Here is a 19,545-nt window from a genome sequence, read left to right on the forward strand (position 1 = left end):
CAAAGGCAGCTGAAGGCATACATTTGCAAAAATTTGGAGTTTAAAACCTGATAACATCACCAAAATGAATTATCTCCAGTGTGTCCCTGTACATGCATTATTCTTCCAAAATCATAGACTTTACCTGCCTGAAACTGAAAGAGCTCATTGTACCTCCACATGTCGGCCTATTATCTAACCAACATGAATATAACTTATCCTGATACTAAGAATCAAACAAAGGAGTCTCTATAATACTTATATCACTAACTTTATCACCATTGGCATTCCTTGCATCATGAGGGATGCCTTTCCAGAGGGAAAACAATGGTTATCAGATAGTTTTTTTTATTCTGGAATGCTGGTTAAATGGACCCTGAACCGCCTCCTGCTTATTTACATTTCATATTAGTCAGTACATCGTTTCAGGGACATGCTTCTAAATAATGAGGCGTTTTGCTTTTGAGATAGCCTGAGTGTGACATTTAGATTTTTCATTTTTACGCACACAGGTAACAATTCCCTAGAAACACAAATCCATTAATGTGACCACGGAAAACCTTCCACCTTCCCTACAAACCCTCCTTAAAGCAGCTCAGGTCTGACTGTTTTTCCCGTTTCCTACGCGCCCAACCGCCTTGCAGTAAAAAGGGTCAAGCGCCCAGTTAAAATACACAGTGTATAATTTTATAGCTTTTTCCCAACGGGGCTCCTGGTGCCGGTGTCGAGACGACAATGTGCAAGCAGCAGTGCCGCACACAGATCAGTTTCATTCTTTGTCAGTTGTGAATAGGGGCGGAGGAAGCAAACTCATTAGAATCCTATAAAAAGAAAGTATCCGAGATCATAAAACACCCGGCTGCAGGACTAAGTGCTCACTCACAGCCAGACAGAGACACAGAGGAACCCTCTTGTCAGGTTTCTCTCTGATCCTGCAGAGCATCAGCATTTTAACAGATTAATTTCTCCATTGTTTCCCTTCTACACTGGGCTCTCTCTGTTTTTTCTTTTTCCTCAGATAACTGTGTCGATGGCAGTCATTCTTCTAAATATCTGATTTTCAGGAGCAAAAACTTGGCCTCGTCACTCCTCTCTGTATTGCAGACGGGCGAGCGTGACGCATGGACACTGACAGGGCGCACACCTCTTACTGAGAAACTTCATTTTTGAGGCTGAAAGTTCAGATTGTACAAGAGTTTTTCTTTTTCTTTTTGATATTTCAATATTTTTTTAAGGATGCTCATCTTAACTTGGAATAGATGCTGTGTTGTGATGTTTCTCGTCGCTACACTGAAGACGGGGACATCCCAGATACCAGAGGCGCGCCCGAAAGCGAACTTAATCAAACCAGCTCTATCGGAAGAGACAACTACACCCGCTACAAACCGCACAGCCACTGTCCACGCCGGGATCACCAAGAAATATAACATCCTTGCGCAGGTAATTTTATTCAGTTAATAATGTGGGGATGTATGGGTATGCCAGACCTACATTTACGCACAGCCTGAAATTGGGTAGGGGGATTATGAGCCAGTGGAATTAGTGGTAATAATAACTTGTCGATTCCAAAAGTGGTGTTATTCTCATATGGTAAGGAATAACACTTTTTCTTCATTTAAATCACATTATGAGTGTGCCTTTGATACGGATAAGCGTGCGTAATTGTGCGGCACGTCTCCGCACCAAACTGCGCCTGCGGAGTATCCTGAGGTGTACACGTAAAATAGCCCTACGCCTTGAAAGAGCTCTCTCACGTGTGAATCGTTATTGGAAATTGCAGGGATTGGACCCCTCATAAACCCTAATTGCCTTTCAGACCTGACGCCACAGTCGGGTGCAGCGCACTTCCACAGTAAATCATTAATGCCAGCAGAAATGTGAGAAAAAGTTAACACTTGGGGTAATTTTCTGTCTGGGTCTTAGTGTCATTAAAGTGGTCCAGACGCTCGCTGGGATTATGAGATTCTTACTGTGGGGCCTCTGAGGGATACTCTTACCGACCACTTAATACCCACTCAAAGAGTTATCAATTCCTGCTGTTTCAACAAAGTGCCATGTTACTGTAGTTTGACAGCGAGCTGTGAGATCAAAAAATGTTAAAGATTTGGCATGGTTTCATTCTGGTAAATGTAAAAAAAACAAAAAAGAAGTTGTGAACATTATGAGTGATTTTATAAAGTGAGGAATTAGAGCTTGGCCAGGAAAGCAAAGTTTCCCTTATACCAAATTATTTCTGATGATTTATTTTTTCATGAAGAGGAAAACTGATACTGATGTGGCAAAAAAAACATGACACATCAGTCAAACAGAAAAAAACTGACGAAGCCAGCAGACCATCATCTCCTGGAGAGATTACCACTAAATTTTAATTACACATGCAGGATTATATTGAACTCAGAGTATCTTTTTGAGCAGCAGATGGCACTGCCACATCTCCATCACGTCCCTCACAGCAGACAGACGCTGCTCACCAGCTCACTGAAACAGCTGATTACTCTTGTCCTTACTTCTACAGCAGTTTTTCCCTCCTCGCCCTCTAGATTTAACACCGACTTATGTTTACATTTGGCCTGCTCAGCTGTCTGTAATATCACTTGCAGCAGCAGTGACAGTGTTGGATATCTGTGAAGCGCGTAGTGCTGAGAGCAGCGCTCTGACATCCAGCTCAGGCAGCAGAAATTACAGAAAAGCCACTTTCTCTCCTCTGCGGAGTGTGGAGATCCAACCTCAAGCAACCCTGCCAGACCTCAATTTGAACGCCTGCTTACATCTTTGCCATTGCAATAATGTGGAGCGGTTTGGAAGAGTGGACTGGGGGGAAACAATATGATGTGTGCAGAGACCACCATACTGTCAGTAAAAAAGTAAATGTCATGGTGTAGTGTGTCCAAATGAAGATTGCTAATAACATTATGGCAGGAGGGGGTAGATGTGTGTGTATGTGTGTGTGTGTGTGTGTGTGTGCTGGCTGCCAGGAGGTTTTCCAGAGTTGTAAAGTAACAGCCGCAGCTCAGCTTCAGCCAGATATGCGGCTTGAAGCTGGCAGGCAAACTGCACTGACCTTCTGCATCTCATCATACAGTGGCCATTTATGAGCAGAATAAATCAAAGATAACAAGTCTGCTCTCTTCATGAGGCTGTAATGGCAAAGTGTGGCATATATTTAGTCTTGGAGTGATCACAGGGAGGGTACAACTGCAATTACTCTACCTTGGATTTTTTGATTATAATAAATGCCTTGAAACAGGTTGCAGAGCACAAAACAGCACGTTACTGAGTCATTTTCTCTCTGAAGTGGTTCACACCAGGCACCCCAAAATATTTTCACCTCTGTCTGCATTCGTGGAGTGAATTACTGCTGATTAAGGCTTGGGTGTAAGTTTGGAAAAAAATGGGCATGCATCAACTCAAATTCTCCTCTGGCATCTGCATGTTAGGAAAACCTCAGAGCTGATTTCCTATAAGAAGATTTATGGTCAAGACGTCATGCTGTTGAGTTTGTTACAGTTGGTGAGGAATCGTTGGCAGATTTTTAACACCTCTGAAGAATCTGCAGTAGGTTCAGGATGTGAGCGATTGTGAGCATTGCCAGTTTTGTGAGTGAGAATCTCAATAATTCACCACCACGGTCATTTTTAAAACTCTTCTTCTTTTTTGCCTACCTTAGTCCAACACAGAACATTTCTCCATGGTGTGAAGCAGCTCTGTTTCTCACAGTTAAAGATTACAATAACAAGAAATCTCCTTAAAATCGCCCTCAGTGGCTTATTTTCAAATGTAGCAAATTATCAAGGGAGAGAGTCCAGCCGCCCCGTGGAGACGAGCCGCAGCAGCAGGAAACAAGGGTGTAATTTGGTGTTTTATCCATCAGATTAGAAACGCTGCTCAAAGCCTCTGGGTTATTTGACAGCTTAATGTGCTTTTATTTCCTGTAGCTGCTGACAACGTTTGGCGATAAGAGTTACATTAATCACACTCAAACCAGGGTCAGGTTTTGGCTATCCCTTGGCGTTCAGCCGGGGCAAACTGCTGAGAGTTTCCCCCGTTGTCTCACCCTCTTCCCATCAGACTGACTGGAGTGAAACTGACAAAACCAAAATGTACGCCTCTTAGACCTTGACAGCCGACGCTCGTGGGTGGCACAGTTGGCTCCTTGGAAGGGAACCAACAGAAATGGATAGCATGGGCAGGCAGTGCTCACCACTGTAACCTCTGAACCCACAAGGGAACCGACAGCGTGGCGGCATTCATGCGGTACGTGTCTGTAAAACTTCAGCGGCCGGTCAGTCCACCCTAACTAGTTGCTTTATTTAATTCAACACAGAGATTACTTTAACAAGCGATCTCTGAGGGCTCGGCCTATAAAAGTAGAGCCACGTCCTTTCTCTTTCTCACCCCCTCTCTAACCCAAAATGAACGCTTAGTGATCCTAATGAGCTGAGAAAAGAGGTGTGACTGCTTGTTAGCGCTTGGCTCAGTTTGTGCTTCTCTTGTCTTGTGGCCTTTCCAGTCTGTGGGTCCCCTGGGCGCTGTGAGGGCCCTGCACTGGAGCTGTTAGGGGTCTCCTGTGGAAACCTCCTTCACTGAAATTGGACCTGTTAATGAGAGAGGAGACCCTTGCACCTCTCATTCCACAGGATTACACCTTTGAGAGGAGCACACCTCCCAGATTACCATCAAGAGCTTTTCCTCTTTCCTTTGATAGCCTTTGAAGGGAGCAGTCATGCACGCTGACTGTGTGCCTCTTTTCGTGTCCGATGAATAAGATCAACCCAGGATGTATACTTAACTTAAGGAAGGTCTAGTTTTTGGAGACTTTGTATTCAAAGGGACATGCCCATAAACACATGTGTTTTGAGTGATGAAAGACGCCAAGCTGTGTGTTTGAAGACATGATTTGTACGAGTGACTTGTGTGCAGCCATCCCTATGTTATCTGATACCGGCTGTCTGTGCTTTCAGGGCATATGAAGTTTGTTTATTCAGTGACATCGTTTATTTGACTCTGTAAGGCCCCTGCCACTCATTAACACCATTCACAGTTTCAGGTTACATGCCTGATTTCTGAAGGTCAAGTGCAATCACGACATAGAGCCCAAGAAGTATGGATGGGTACCAAGTATGTGGAGAGGTCCTTTAGATAAGATCTGACTCAGACAAAAACAATGGAAGAACTGCAAGTATGAACTGCTGTTTTTACTGAGGCAGTGTCTCCACTGCAGACAGTAAGGGACTGTATGAAAATGAATAGGGTGGGAGAGGGAGTCAGAAAGGGGGTAGGGTATTGTGATTGTTCTTTTGGCTGAAGTAAGGCAGTACTATATGAGGCAAAGTATGTGATGCGATGACCTTGAAAATCAAAATTCTTTCTTCTTCGTCTTTCTGCTGCTTTCACTGTACTGCTAAAATATAACAAATTGCGGGTTGAATTAAGAGGTATAAGTAAATTATATCCAAGATTCTTTCATTGAATAAAACAAAAATAGCCCATTCTCATTACCAGGGCGTCAAATATGTCTACGTATGTTATTGACGCTTAAGGCAGCCTTCAGTGTCTTTATGAGATACAACAGCCCATCAGCTAACTCCAATGTAAAACCATCTGTGACAATAACTGACGCTGAGAGCAATGGACATAGTGTAAAGAGCGAGAGAGAGGAAGCAGTCTTTCGCGATGTGCTTATTGTGTCAACTTGCATCACAAAGGTTTGGGTTAAAATTACTATTTTGTTGAGGTTCGAGGACTTTTGTCCTCATGGTTACAACAATAAACTCGTGATTAAGGCGAGGGAATGATCATGGTTATGTTTGGAAAAAACAAACAAAAAACCCCCAAGGAACCGTCCAGTGGAAACAGGAAATGACCAATGGTCTCACACGTCAAAGTCCTATGTTTTTTGACCCATCCGTCCAACTCGACCTCCTCTCAACGTGAACTGTGTCGCTCTATAATAACCTTACTTCCTCAGTTGCTCCTGTCATAATTGTTGTGACATGTAGTTTTGTGGCATTTGGTGAAACAGCTGACGTTGTTGTATTTGGGAGGGTATTCTGTAACGTAAAAATGCCCCTATTTAAAGCTGTTAAATTATTTTTGGATTGTTGTGCGATGGGCGTTGCAGTTTGAGTTAATGATAGAGTTCAAAGAAGGCATTAATAACGCCAGAAAGGGCCTTTATTGTTTTTTTTTTGTTTGTTCAGTTAAGGTTTGACATCTCTCACCATCCCAATACTTTTCGTACAGTCCCCAAATCTTAAACCCTCAGACACAAACCAAGGAGAAGAGCTTTACTTTGTTATTTCTGTGCGTTACAGGGCACTTCCATCGAATTATATCAGTGCTTTGGAATGACTCTATAGAGGTAAATAAGGGACCCAAAGACCGGGGGATGGGGGGGGGGTTCAAAGCCCTGTGTATCCGGCAGTAAATCCCTTGTAGATTGTTGCTCCTGCACATTTAAGGTTCCTCTTCAAAGCCACAGCGCTTTACCAGCACGAGAGTAGCACGAGACAGAGCCGGGGGCTTCCCTTATGGCTCTCTGTCTGTCTCTTCCTTTATCGTCTCACCAGCATACCAAGAGAGGCTGGAGAGTACACAGTTTTCAACCCACTTCCTGCGCAGGATCCAAGGCTGCGCTTTTATGTGCGGAGGCTGTCGAGGGAAAAATAAGGGAGCGACAGGAAAAAAAAGATGTGAGATAAATGCAATGCATCCAAATGAAGCCCCATCCCTCAGAAGTTGCGAATGAGGCGTTTTAAAACATGACAAGATAAGGTGAGATTATCAGTCGTGATTTGGGGGTCAGCCTTGTATCATTGGGTTTCAAAGGGCTGTCTTGCGGTTTGAGCTGTGATGGAAGAGGTGAGCCCCGTGCTTCTTCTTCTTCTACTTCTTCTTCTACCCCGCTCCCCACCCCCATCCATATGCACTATGCACTGTAATCGATCCAAGCCTGCTGGCCAGGGAGACAGACAGGAATCAGAGCAGGTAGTATGAAGTATGACTGCACGTGGCCGGGCCCATTTGTCTTCATATTTAGATAACAGCGCATTTTTCATGTCAGGGGAAAAAAACTCCCACTGCACTTTCTTGAACTTCTCTACAGACCATATTTCCAGCATATTTCCCTCCTCAGCTGTGATTATACCAATAGTCCATGGCAATGAACATGCTTCTCTGATAGAGCAGCTGACACAAAAATAGGCCCCCTGATGAGGTTGAAAGTTCAGTGTCGACTTTGGAAGTAGTAGTTTGCCAAAAAAAATCGTGGCTTAAATTCTAATAGTCTTTCTCAGTGGAGCAAAGTCTACCAGCTGCAGAAGAGTGTGAGATGTGGTTAGAAGCAATTGAAAACTTGTTAAATGGATTTTTGAGTTTTACTTTCTTGTTGAGAATTTGATGAGAAGGTTGACACTTCTTGAATGGCTCAGTCTTAGAATTAGCTTAGCTTAGCATAGAGAGCTAGTGTGTCTTTTCCAATGTTCCAAAAGACAGCAACCACAGCTCACTAATGAACCTGTTATTTCCTGTTTGTTTAATCTGAACACAAAAACAGAAATGGAAGGAGCTGTGACTCTTGTCGTCACAGTGACACCACCAAGATATAGTTACACAAACTTCCTCTGAGCCCACAAATTCATGTCTTGATATTTCTGTTTATCAATAGATTAAGCAAAGGACAAAATCATTACAGTCATTATTGAGATAGTGAGCTTCATTCACCCCAAATCAGGTGTTGCCACAATTAGCCGCAGGGTTGTGTGGCGCTGTGCAAGTGTTACTTACATGGCCCATTTGTGGGTGAGTGGAGGGTGGAGACCAACTATAGAAAGCAAATGTCCATGACAGCGAGTGCTTGTCTTTGGTGAGTTTTTGAATGTTGGCTGAAAATATCTGTAGAACTCTTTACATTAGCACTAGCATACAGCAGTATCTTTACTGCTACCAAAGATACATGCACACACAAACAAAGCAAGTGCTCTAATTTATAGGATAGTACACACAAGCTGTTAATACACACTTTGGTATTGCTTTAACTCACTATAACATTTAACAATCGGAAGTCTGTCGACGTATGAGCCTACTTGCTCTCGTAGTCTGGAGGCACCTTCTGGTCTGATCGCTGTTTAGGTCGAGTTGCATTTCTCCAAAAGTTGATTCTGTGTCAACTTATTGCTGCAGGCTGTTGCATTTTTTTTTTTGTAGCCCCCACTGCAGCAGCCTAGATTCACTTCACTCATTTAAATTTATGGGAGAATATTATAGTGATATGAGACTAGATTTCCTCTTAGATTTTGGATTTGTCATATCTATCTTCAGTGTTGTCTTTTCCTGGTTTTAAACGGCTCCATTACAGTAATGTGATGTAATTTTATGTTATTTGCCTTCACCCACCTAATCATTACATCGACATTATGGATCATTATTTATCAAAAATCTCACTGTGTAAATATTTGGTGAAAGCACCCATAGTCAACCTTACAATATCGTGGCAATACCAGTATCAAGGTATTTGGTAAAAATAAAATAATATAAAGTAAATAATAAAGTTATATTTGGTTTTCTCCATATTTCCCAGCCTTGGAGGTGCTGTTGGGCATGTTTTTTGAGGACATAGCCAGGCCAGCTGTTTGCTTGGCTGCCTCCAGTCGTTATGCTAAGCTAGGCTAATTGGCTCCTGGCTCTAGCTCCATCCTTAATGCACAAACGTGAGAGTGGTATCAATGTTCTCATCTATTTCTCTTCAAGAAAGCCAAAATCTCAAACTATTCCTTTAGGATGATGATGATGATGATGATGATGATTATTGCTATTTATTTTTGTGTGAAAGAGGAGCCCATATTGAAAGCTACTCCTGTAATTTCATATAACAATTCCCTAAAGTTGGGGGACTTATGAGGGAGAGCTTAAAAAATAATGGTCAAAATACTGGATCCTACACTTCCCATAATGCAACTCAATGGCATCTATACAATAATAGAACTTACCTGCCTGGCAAACGCCTGTCTTTCAAGTCTCCAGTTTTTTTTAAATATGTAAGCTCTCTGTTAGAAGAATTCTCCAAACAGCCAAATAACCTCAGTGACATCATCAAGGTTATTTGCCAGGTTTTTTAACGCTTCTCCACAACTATAGAACACAACATACGTACAACTGCTGAAAAACGATGAGTAACTTTTCTTCATGTGCGCAACTGGTGGAGTGTCCCCTTTGAAACAAGGCCTTTGAGAGCAGCTTTGAACGCAGCAGTAATTAAGAAATATTTAGAATCCATCAAACATCAGGGCTTTGTTACTTTCATCAGCACATTAAGCATCTGCACTATGGGAATCTGTCACCATGATGGATTCGGTTTAATATTTCTGCTCATTTTTCCTGTGCCTGTATCATTGCCTCCATGTGTTTCCAGCCTGAGAAAGTCAGCATGGCATCTGTCCAGTGAGTTTAATCTTATTCACTTTCTGAAGCACAAGCACGTCGAGCAACAACTTCTAATGTGCTGAAATATTGATATTGTTGAGAGTTCATTTCAACATGTGGTGTGCATTCATGTTTGCCCATTCGTTTAGAGCAGGGCAGCCCCCTTCTCCGCTGACCTTTATTCCTCAGCTTGCTATTTATTGTGGCTATAATGATTTTACTCTGATTTAACCTCTTTCTTGTTCTTTCTCATGTTTATTGTTCCATGTTTGTCAGTGGTAAGCCACACTAAATCAGATCTGTCAGTGCAGTGCCAGCTAAATGTGGTTGTGGTGCCGGTGGTGGTGTGCCAGTCAAACATGTTGTTCTAATGTCGGTCTACACTGGACATAATTTACACAGCCAGAATCCATATCCTGCTCATTGTTAATGATCTGCCTATTTGATAAGGTGTTTTATTGTGCAAACGTCCATCCGTAGTAATAAAAATACCTTAAAATTAAACTGAATGGCTTAAAATACGATAAAGCTGTGCAGCAACCGGAGAAACACAGTGACCTAACCTGTTTTATGTCTCTTAAATGTTCCTCTCCCTTGATGAGCTCAGTGCAGATGACATTATTTCATTTAACCAAGGAATTCATTTGAACTGGGAAACAATTTACGACAAACTCTGTTGCTCCTGCTCCAGTTCTAACGGGGACAGGACTTGCATGTGTAGGGAATTATATCAACTTCCAGGAAACCTTCCCATTGGTGCACAAACTTGTTATGGAAAAAGTGAGCTTGTCTTTAATTGTACTTCTCGGTGCTGCAGAGAGTGGATGTTATGTTTGTTAAGGTGGTCATTTCAGTGCACTTACGGAAAAGACTTTAAGGTTCTCCGCGTGCTTTTCTGGACAACAGAATATGTCTCAACCTCTCAGTGTAAACACGAGAAATACTAAAGCAAAAACAATGCCAAATTGACTATGAAGGAGTATGATTAGCTACAGTAATTACCCCTCAATTATGTCCGTAGACTCATTAAGCCTCTGAACACTGAGAGAAATTGAGAGAAGCTGAAGTGGTTTCTCTTGGTTTGGAAATTCTAATAGCTCTATTGTCTGGGACCCGAAACAAATGACCACACCAGTGAGAGACATGTTAATCCCTCCAACATGTTGTCCTCTAAAATTGGACACAGAGGGACCACAGATTGTAGTCAGTTCACCCAAAGCAAACAACTAACATATTTCCCTACTTACCCCCCAAAGGTATCTGGCCATGCATAGGGTTTGGGGTAATTTTTTTTCTGAGACTTCTGCCACCACCTAAAGTGAATGGCTTCTGGCTTTATTCAGTATTTATCTAATGTTTATTTGTACAGTATGTAGCACAAAATGATGCCACACATTACAACATTTATAGTGTAAGATAATTGGCAAAGCCCGTCCCTAGATGGGCGTAAATATATAAAACTCAATAACATATGACAGTGTAACACAAACTCAGAACCCAACAATAAAATACAGAGCAGATCAAGACATCAACTATAACACAATAGAGCACCAAAGAACAAGACCACAAGATTATTCATTCATTCACTGATGTCCAAAACATCAAAAATTCCATTTGTACATCTTAACAACACTGTCTGTTTCCACGACCAGTGATAGTTTGTGGTAGCAGTTTAGAGATGAATTCTCAAAGAGCAGACTTGTCTTTAAAAGTTTATCTTTATTGCAATATTCAGGTTAACATTTGCATATGGGTCCCAGAGCTGTTCAGCCAAGAGATGGAGAAATGAAGTTCAGTTACCATTACTTGTAGAGGCAGTCAAGCAGAACAATGGTCGCAGTTCTCACCCTTAGCACACAGTAAACAAGCAGTATTATACTGACTGACATGTTTACTCTCCATGTTTACTGGGAACTGAGAGCAGAGGCCTGAATCCCACAGCTCGGTCTCAATTACATGTTTTTGTGACACCTTACTCTTTCACACAGAAACAGAGACACATGCAGCTCCTTTGAGTGCTTGAGTAGACAAGGCCAAAAAGGTCAAGAACTGCTTATACAACTTGTAGCTCTCGAACACTTAACAAAAAGTAAAGAGCCAGTAAACCTTTGATTAGATACAAAAAGATTGGGATGGCCAAAGCTTCTGTTACCAGGTGTCCCTCAGCATAGGAAGTAATATGTCTCTCTTGAAACAGTGATGAATATGAACTATACAAATACGAATAAAATAGCCTCTCATTACATTTTCTGAGATCGACTGCCTTCTATAGACTGTAAAAATAATGGACATAGCTACCGGGATGTCAACAATTGGTTCTTTGGAGCCAGAAGTGACCATCCAGCCATCTAGACATTCGTATGTGGGGCCCAAGTGGGTAGTAAATGGGCTGAAAAATGGGCCCTATATGGGATTGTTCATGGGTTCCATATTGGCCCCACTCCAATTGCGGATTTTCCCAAGCGGGCCCAAGATAAGATACCCATTTTGGGCCTATACCCATATGGTACCCAGGTAGCCCTAGCATAACCATGTGGGGCCTACTGGGGTAAAACCATCAATGTGGGCAATAGACACTGGACCAATATGGATCCCATGGACAGTCCTATATAGGGCCATTTCTTCAGCCCATTTACTACCCATATGGGCCGCGCACACAAATGCCAGCTGGGAAGATTTGGGCAAGAGGCTGGCGCTGTGGAGGAGTAAAGGGTGGATCTGACAGAGAAGCATACTTTTAGCCTTAATAAAATGTAAATGGGTTAGTTATAAAAAAATTCATTCTCTGTACAGTTGGCAAAAATGTTAAGATGAGCTTTAGAGACCAAAACTGTTTTTGTACCAGGCTGTAAACATGTTTACATCTGCTGTAATGTTGTGCATTTTAACATGAGGGTCTACGGGGATTGACTTGCTTCTGGATCCAGCTTTGGCCAGCCATTCAGCTAACTGCAGTTTTTGGCACTTCCATGTTGGCTTCGTTTTTCAGCCCCAGAGGTTTCTGCCTGCTACCTTCTCTACAAAATGTAATGCTATTAAAGTAAAATGTGCAATTTTCTTACATGATGGATTGCATTTAAGTTCTAGTTGGGTCTTCCTCTGGTCCCGTATTTGGTCCAACCCAAATTCTGATTGGGCCCTCTGACTTTCTTGGGGAAGAGTCTCTCCAAAGGCCTGTAAACTGAGCATAACATGGGTTTCATGCTGGTTGTTAACCACAGCAATTTTAATATTGCAACCTGAGGTGCATGGTGCAACAGTGGCTCATGGAGTGGAATTAGATGGAATGCAGTTACTGTGTTGGGTTGGGGTAACTCAGGGTTTGCTGTATCCACAATGGGCCTTCTTCTAAACAATGGGAGAATGGTAATCTGGTTAAAATATTGTCAACATAGCTGCAGTCCCTGTGTGGGCGATCGCACACCACCATCAAATAGTATATGCCCCATATAATCAAATTCATTTCGCAAAAGAGAAACACAATGGTTTCTCCATCCCAAAAATAAGCCACTGCCCAACTGCAGAGCTTGACTGAATCAATGTGGTTACGGGCCATAGTCATAGTGGTCAGTCTGAATGATGTAACCAAGGGAATTTGTTACTTATACCAAAGACATATGTGTATGTGTGTGTGTGTGTGTGTGTGTGTGTTTCATATTGTTTTATCACCCGTAGGCAAATATGTCAGAGGCAGCATTTTCTTATTCACTAGGATAACTAAGCTTTGAGTAAGAGCTGCTCATGCTTGGCACTGTAAAGCCACAAAAATAAACCAGCTTGTGACATGCACCTTTGACATAATCTGAACAGGTAGGCAATGCAACTGCAACCACATTGGTATCAATTCACGTAAGAGCTTGATTCTCACTGTAGCTTGGTTGAGAATGCCACCTCATCCACGATAAGTCATGCCAGGTACCACATGTTCCCACAAAGTGTTTTTAAATTCAGAAGAGCTTCATTAAACTTCTCTTAAGATAAATATGTGCTTGCAAAATGTGAGTTCTGTAATAAACCAAATAAACTGATTGAGTAAATGTATCTTTTTCCTCTGCAGGTGTATCCATGCAGCAACGACAAGGAGTGCAGCGTGGGAAGCTACTGCCACAGCCCTCAACAGGCTCCCTCTCGGTGCCTCACCTGCCGCAGGAGGAAGAAGCGCTGCCATCGAGATGCCATGTGCTGTCCTGGGAACCGCTGCAGTAACTGTACGTGCCCGACACACACAATTTCACTGCACGTCAGTTTCGGTTTTGTTGTGACTGCAGGGTACGATTCCGAAATTTGATTTCTTGTCTTATGCAGATATTCTGGAAAAAGTGACTCGTTCCAGGTCACAGAACAAGCAGTACCATGGTATATAGCCCAGAGACTTGGAGAGGGAGCCAATACATTTAAATAATGTTGAGCACATGCTTTGAGACAGAGACCTGAATTTGAGTTGATAACTGTATTCAGTTGATGCCCAGAGGTTGGGAATCACTGGTCACATTTTGGAAGGTTTTGTTTCATCCATTAGAAATTTTGAAGGACAATAAAATCGCTCTTTGTTGACGCAGCTGACCAGCAGAGCTGCAGTTAGTTCTCCTGACACAGCCTAGTCGCCAGGGGAAAATGTTGGCACTGTATGTTTCTGCAAGCCACCAATACATTTCATGTGTATCATATCAACATTTCTAAAGTGATGTAGTATATGAGCTGACTTTGTCATCTGGTTGAGATGCCTGCCAAGCTGCAGACCAGTTTTCAGGATCAACAAACAACCAAACTGGTTAAAATTTAGCGAGTCATTGCTGTGTTTCCAGCTGCTTCGTAGGCATGAAAAGTGGTTGTATTTTTCCCAAGACATGGCTGCTTTTCCTGCCTGGATTGTGCCCCACCAATATGGGGTATTTTAAGGCAAAAAATGATCTTTTCTTAAACATAACCAAGTGTTTTTTGTGCCTAAACCTAACCACATGTTAACCACCGTAACTGTGTCAATGTATGCGCTACATAATAACGTGCTAATGCAACATATCCATGGCTTTGCTGGTGATTTTAAAGCCTAATTTAGCAATCATGCTGCTAGGTTGAAATATCTCTCATGTAGTTTCTTGACAAAGTTAGCAGAGCTGTCTTCTCTGACCTTTCTTTTTTCCCCTCCTTTTCTGCCTGCAGTTATTTGTGTGCCTATCTCTGAGAGCGTGCTCTCACCTCACATCTCGGCTTTAGACGAGCATAACAAACTCTCCACCAAAGACCACAGCTGGAGGAAGAGCGGGAAGGCACATGCTAAGCATTCTCTTAAAGGTGAGACCTATATCTGATGTTATGTTTGAAACATGTCCAATGGAAAGCCTGAACACCGTCATCTTTTCTGCCGTCGATGGCTGAATCTTTCTGTTGTTCACCGTCTGCATGTCCTACAGAGTTCATGGGTGATGCCAGTCCACAAACTATGTTGATAATTACCCCGCTGCTCAAATGTCAGTGTCTGTGAGCCCAAAGCACAGCATGGGGAGCCTCGAAGAAACCACAATGCCCCCGCTGTTTCTGCACCTACATAAAGCCATACAAACACTTTCATTGACAGTGATACACAAGTGAAAACCACAGAATGCAAGCTGGCATGATTATAGCTAATAACTGTCTGAGCCCCCTGCTTAGCGCTCGTGTCACCTGATTCAAGCCAATGTAAGGGCCTATCCATAAAGCAATACGTTTAATGAGACACTTAAATTACTCAACTCTGAATGCACCCTCAGGACGGCAGGCTGGGACGCTAAAATCAATGTGAAGCTGCTATAAATAAGGCCATTCACTTTTATTTGTGCTTGACTCACTCCCTCTCCTTCATCATCATTACATTATAATGGCCTTGTGCAAGTCGCTGCTTGAGAGAAATCCACCAAGAGGAATCAGTGGTGTGAAAGCAATGAACAGGCAGTCAGGCTTAGCAGTCCATCATGCTGATGCTTGGAACTTCAAAATGAAATCACTAATCAGCAAAGTGTGGTTTTGTCAGCAGTGCAGGGCGACTGGTTTGAATGAAGTCGCTTTTGGCAAGAGGTGATGCACATTTAAAAGTGTTTCTGAAAACAAAAAAACCCTGCATGACTAAATTATACTAATTATGCATTCATAAGAGCAATGCTAAGACCCTGCCAAGCATATCAGACTCAGACCAGATGGGACAATATGGTTAATAATACAGAATAAGCAAATTGTTTGCTTGATTTATGTTGAAGGGTTACGCTTTTCTTTTGTCTCTGACATGGCCACACATAATGCAAACTGAACTGAGACGTGAAGAGAGGGTTGCATAAACCTATCCGTATGGAAAACATAACAGCTTAATGAACAATAATTGTACATTTCCTGTGCTTTATTTAACTTAAGCGCTATACAGCAAAGCGCAGAGATGATTTATTATTTCATTCAGGTCTTTTATGTCTCTGATAAAGCATTTGTTTCTGTTTTTCTCAGCAGACGTATGTCAAGTTGATAAACTGTTTGTAGATGGATTGTTCACCACTGATCAACGCTGTTTCTCGTCTTCCTCTGTTAGGGCACGAAGGCGACCCTTGCCTGCGCTCCTCCGATTGCTCGGAGGGCTACTGCTGCGCCCGCCATTTCTGGACCAAAATCTGCAAGCCGGTGTTGAGGCAGGGAGAGGTGTGCACCAAGCAGAGGAAGAAAGGCTCTCACGGCTTGGAAATCTTCCAGCGCTGTGACTGTGCCAAGGGCCTTTCCTGCAAGGTGTGGAAAGACGCCACCTCCTCATCCAAGTCCAGGCTCCACATGTGCCAGAAGATCTGAAGCGGGGGCAGCTGCTGTCGGCATATAGAGGCCTCCGTCTCCATCTGCCAAGGAAAGATTTTTAAAAGATGGTTTGTGGCTGTATTGAAAAGGAGTAAAAGACAAAGACTAACAAGAGACAGAAAAGACTGAGTGGGTCCAAGCTCGCTATTCAGCGTGCAGAGAGTGAATGGGATTGCTTTTATGTGTTTGCTGTGAGTGGTCCATCCCTGCACCCACATACAAACATGCACCGTCACACACATGCACACACACTTCATGGTTTTGTGAGATTAAGGAGCTGGTGTGTTTGCTCACAGACAAACTTTTCACACGTTCTCATGACATTCAGGGAGCCACAAAGTTAGCCAGTAGATGCTGTGATAGACGTGGAACTTTTCATAGATGGAGGTAACAGACGTAGCAGTCTCTCATCAGGCTTCAACTTATAATAAGACCGATAGACTCTTTGCAGACAAGCCATATTTTTACTGCACTCTTTACCAAACTCCAGAGTCAAAGATCTGTTGTGTGATGTCTTTTGTTTCGTGGATCACAGCAGCTCTAAGACTTTTTCTGGATCAGCCATAATTTGTTACCTGTTCTCTCAAATTTCAATATCTCACTCTTCTTGCTGTTTGTTTTAAGGAATTCAGCTGTTGCTATGCAAGATATTCACGACCAGTAACAATGTCCAGACCCACAAAATACCAGTCATATCATATGAGGAACTAATTGCATACACTGTTCACTCCGGAGCTTGACTTGTGTAACAGCATCCTGAGACTTCAGTGCGAAGCGTAATACTCTTAAACCAAAGAATGAAAGAATATTTACATCAGAGTGATGAGTTTCATCTGGGACATTAGCTCCTCGCCCCATTTTCAGCCACAAGAAGAGAGATAAAGTATTGTGTCCGTTGTGGAGAGCTCGTTTGATCTGTCAGATACAGCTGCAATCTATTGTGATACAACTGTGTGGGTTAAAACGGTTTGCACTGAGGTAGTGCTCCGCTGCAGACTTAGTGGTCCCGATACCAGACCAGAGAATGTTTCTGCTTTTCCAATCACATGAACAGGATTCAAGCATACCATGGAAGTGCAGTTTTTTCCATTTGCAAAGCCAGTAGGATTGAAGACGTGAAAAGATTGATTAGAGTTGCAAAAATGCTCCATAAACCTGATGTTTACAAGAGAAATGCAATTTGAATCAACATTTCGTTGATGGCACACAGCCCTGTTTATTTTTTCAGCTATGACTGCATCATCTGTTTCATGAAATCCTGTGCAGTTTTGTTGTACTGGAGTTGAAGCGATGCTTTTTTCCTCCTGATACAACTTCTTAAACAACCACTTGTTACCTACATAGTCAATATAATATCTCATTTGCCTCTTTTTGCTTTGATGTTTTTAGAGCATCAACTACACATATTTTGTAACCATTTAAAATATCAATAAGCTCTTATATTGTAAATAGACTGGAAACAATGAAAATGTATTTAAGAACCCATGTATATCATGTACATATAATAAAATATGAATCTTAAGCGTTACAGCAAAAATGATCTAGGTGAGCGGATTAATGAGGGATGAAATAGGACGAGCACAGCTGGATAGATTCGAAATAATGTAGCTGAAATGATAAATGTTGTGTGTATAGGCAGAGGGGGAAAGACATAGACAGATCTGACTGATATTACAGACTGGATGCATCGGAAGGATATTTGCAAAACAAGAGGCAAGCACATTAAGTTCCAAAATAGTTTGTGTAAATGGTGTGTAAATGGTGTCAAGATTTATATCCCACTAAATATTGTTTGTGTTGATACTTTGCATTGATTTGTTTTGTGTATTTACAGTGATGAATGAATAAAAGAATGTATTTTGTATCACTGGTTACATAGGACTGGTTATTGCTTTTTATGTTACATGAGTTTACGTAATGGGAGACAGGTGGTAAAGCTAAAACGCTCCATTGTGCATCGTGTTAACATTTAGAATACCGAAATTAAATCAGCAAAAAAATTCACTAATTTAGAGGACAGTCTGGCTTCTCTCAGACGTAATTTGCAAATTTAAAAAGTGAGCTTACCCTGCATTCATGTGGTGAAAGAACATTTGGGAAAATTAGTTCCTGACTACGAAATCGTTCCCTTAAGTTAGAACAACAACTCAGAAAGAAATTTTGATTCACGTGATGCCTAGTTGACGTCATATATGCAGCAACAGAAATAGGCAACTAAGTGGTGCAGTGGTTAGCATTGTTGCCTCACAGTAAGCGGGTTCCTGGTCTGAATTCAGGGTGGAGTTTGCATGTTCTCCCTGTGTCAGCGTGGGTTTACTCTGGGTACTCCAGCTTCCTCCCACAGTCCAAAGACATGCAGGTTAATTGATAACTCTAAACTGCCTGCAGGTGTGAATGTGAGTGTGAATGGTTGTTTGTCTCTATGTGTCAGCCCTGTGATAGTCTGGCAACCTGTCCAGGGTGTACCCTGCCTCTCGCCCAGTGTCAGCTGGGATAGGCTCCAGCCCCCTGTGACCCCAACAGCATAAGCGTTTACGGAAAATGAATGAATGAAATGAATGGCGGATGAAGGTAAATGTTCCATTTAAGGCTAATATGTGTAAGCTGCACTCCATGTAGAATGAACTCCATTTGTTAGAAAAGTTATTTGTAGTGTTTGGGAATGTTCTGGTGCAGCTACAAGTCTGGAAGAAATTATTTTTGTAATATAAAGCTTCAAACTGCTACTAACATTGTGTTTAAATGCTCTGCACAAAAGTTCATGAACACACCAAAGTTGGAAGAACGACCTCCCAACTCAGGAAATGGGAACATACAAGGAGCATGTGAATGCAGCATTATTCACCTGTTTGTTTGCATGAACTTTTACAAGAGCATCAAAGCCCCAGGAAACTTGGTTCAAGATTTTAAAGGTGCCCTGTGAAGTTATCTCATAAACACAAAGTTATTTTTGCATTCAGTGTTACTTACCAAAAAGCACTGTGTGTATCTTTGTGATCTTAAAAACGTACTGAATGCATTTTCACCCTCAAAACACATTTGAAAAGCAGACTTCTAATTAGTTTGAACCTGCTTGTGTACATCTACGTTAGCAGTCCTCCTCTTCTTCTTCTTTGTGTTTCGGTGTCACTGCCACATATAGAATGATGTGAACTCACTGGCAGGAATGTGTATTTGCAGGACCCGCTCACTGGCAGTGCTCCATAGCCAAAGAAGCAGAATGAGAGTGGAACAGACATTGAACTGTTTGCTGTGGTCATTTGACTAAACAGAAGAATACAACACCAACCCATGTTTCTCTTTTGCACTAAACTAACACCAACGTTAGCTTAATTGCCTCGT

The 19,545-nt window shown here is 42.1% G+C and overlaps 1 protein-coding gene across 1 annotated transcript; it reads left to right on the top strand.

The window, feature by feature from the left end:
- The first annotated feature begins 846 nt into the window (after positions 1-846).
- dkk2 (dickkopf WNT signaling pathway inhibitor 2) lies at positions 847-18,048 on the top strand. Its single transcript, XM_049571210.1, has 4 exons — positions 847-1,419; positions 13,457-13,607; positions 14,560-14,691; positions 15,950-18,048. The coding sequence occupies exons 1-4, from the start codon at positions 1,216-1,218 to the stop codon at positions 16,198-16,200; spliced, it is 738 nt and encodes a 245-aa protein (XP_049427167.1). The 5' UTR covers positions 847-1,215; the 3' UTR covers positions 16,201-18,048.
- Positions 18,049-19,545: the final 1,497 nt, after the last annotated feature.

This window comes from Epinephelus fuscoguttatus, linkage group LG3 (genome assembly GCF_011397635.1).
Source record: "Epinephelus fuscoguttatus linkage group LG3, E.fuscoguttatus.final_Chr_v1".
NCBI classification, from domain to species: domain Eukaryota; kingdom Metazoa; phylum Chordata; class Actinopteri; order Perciformes; family Serranidae; genus Epinephelus; species Epinephelus fuscoguttatus.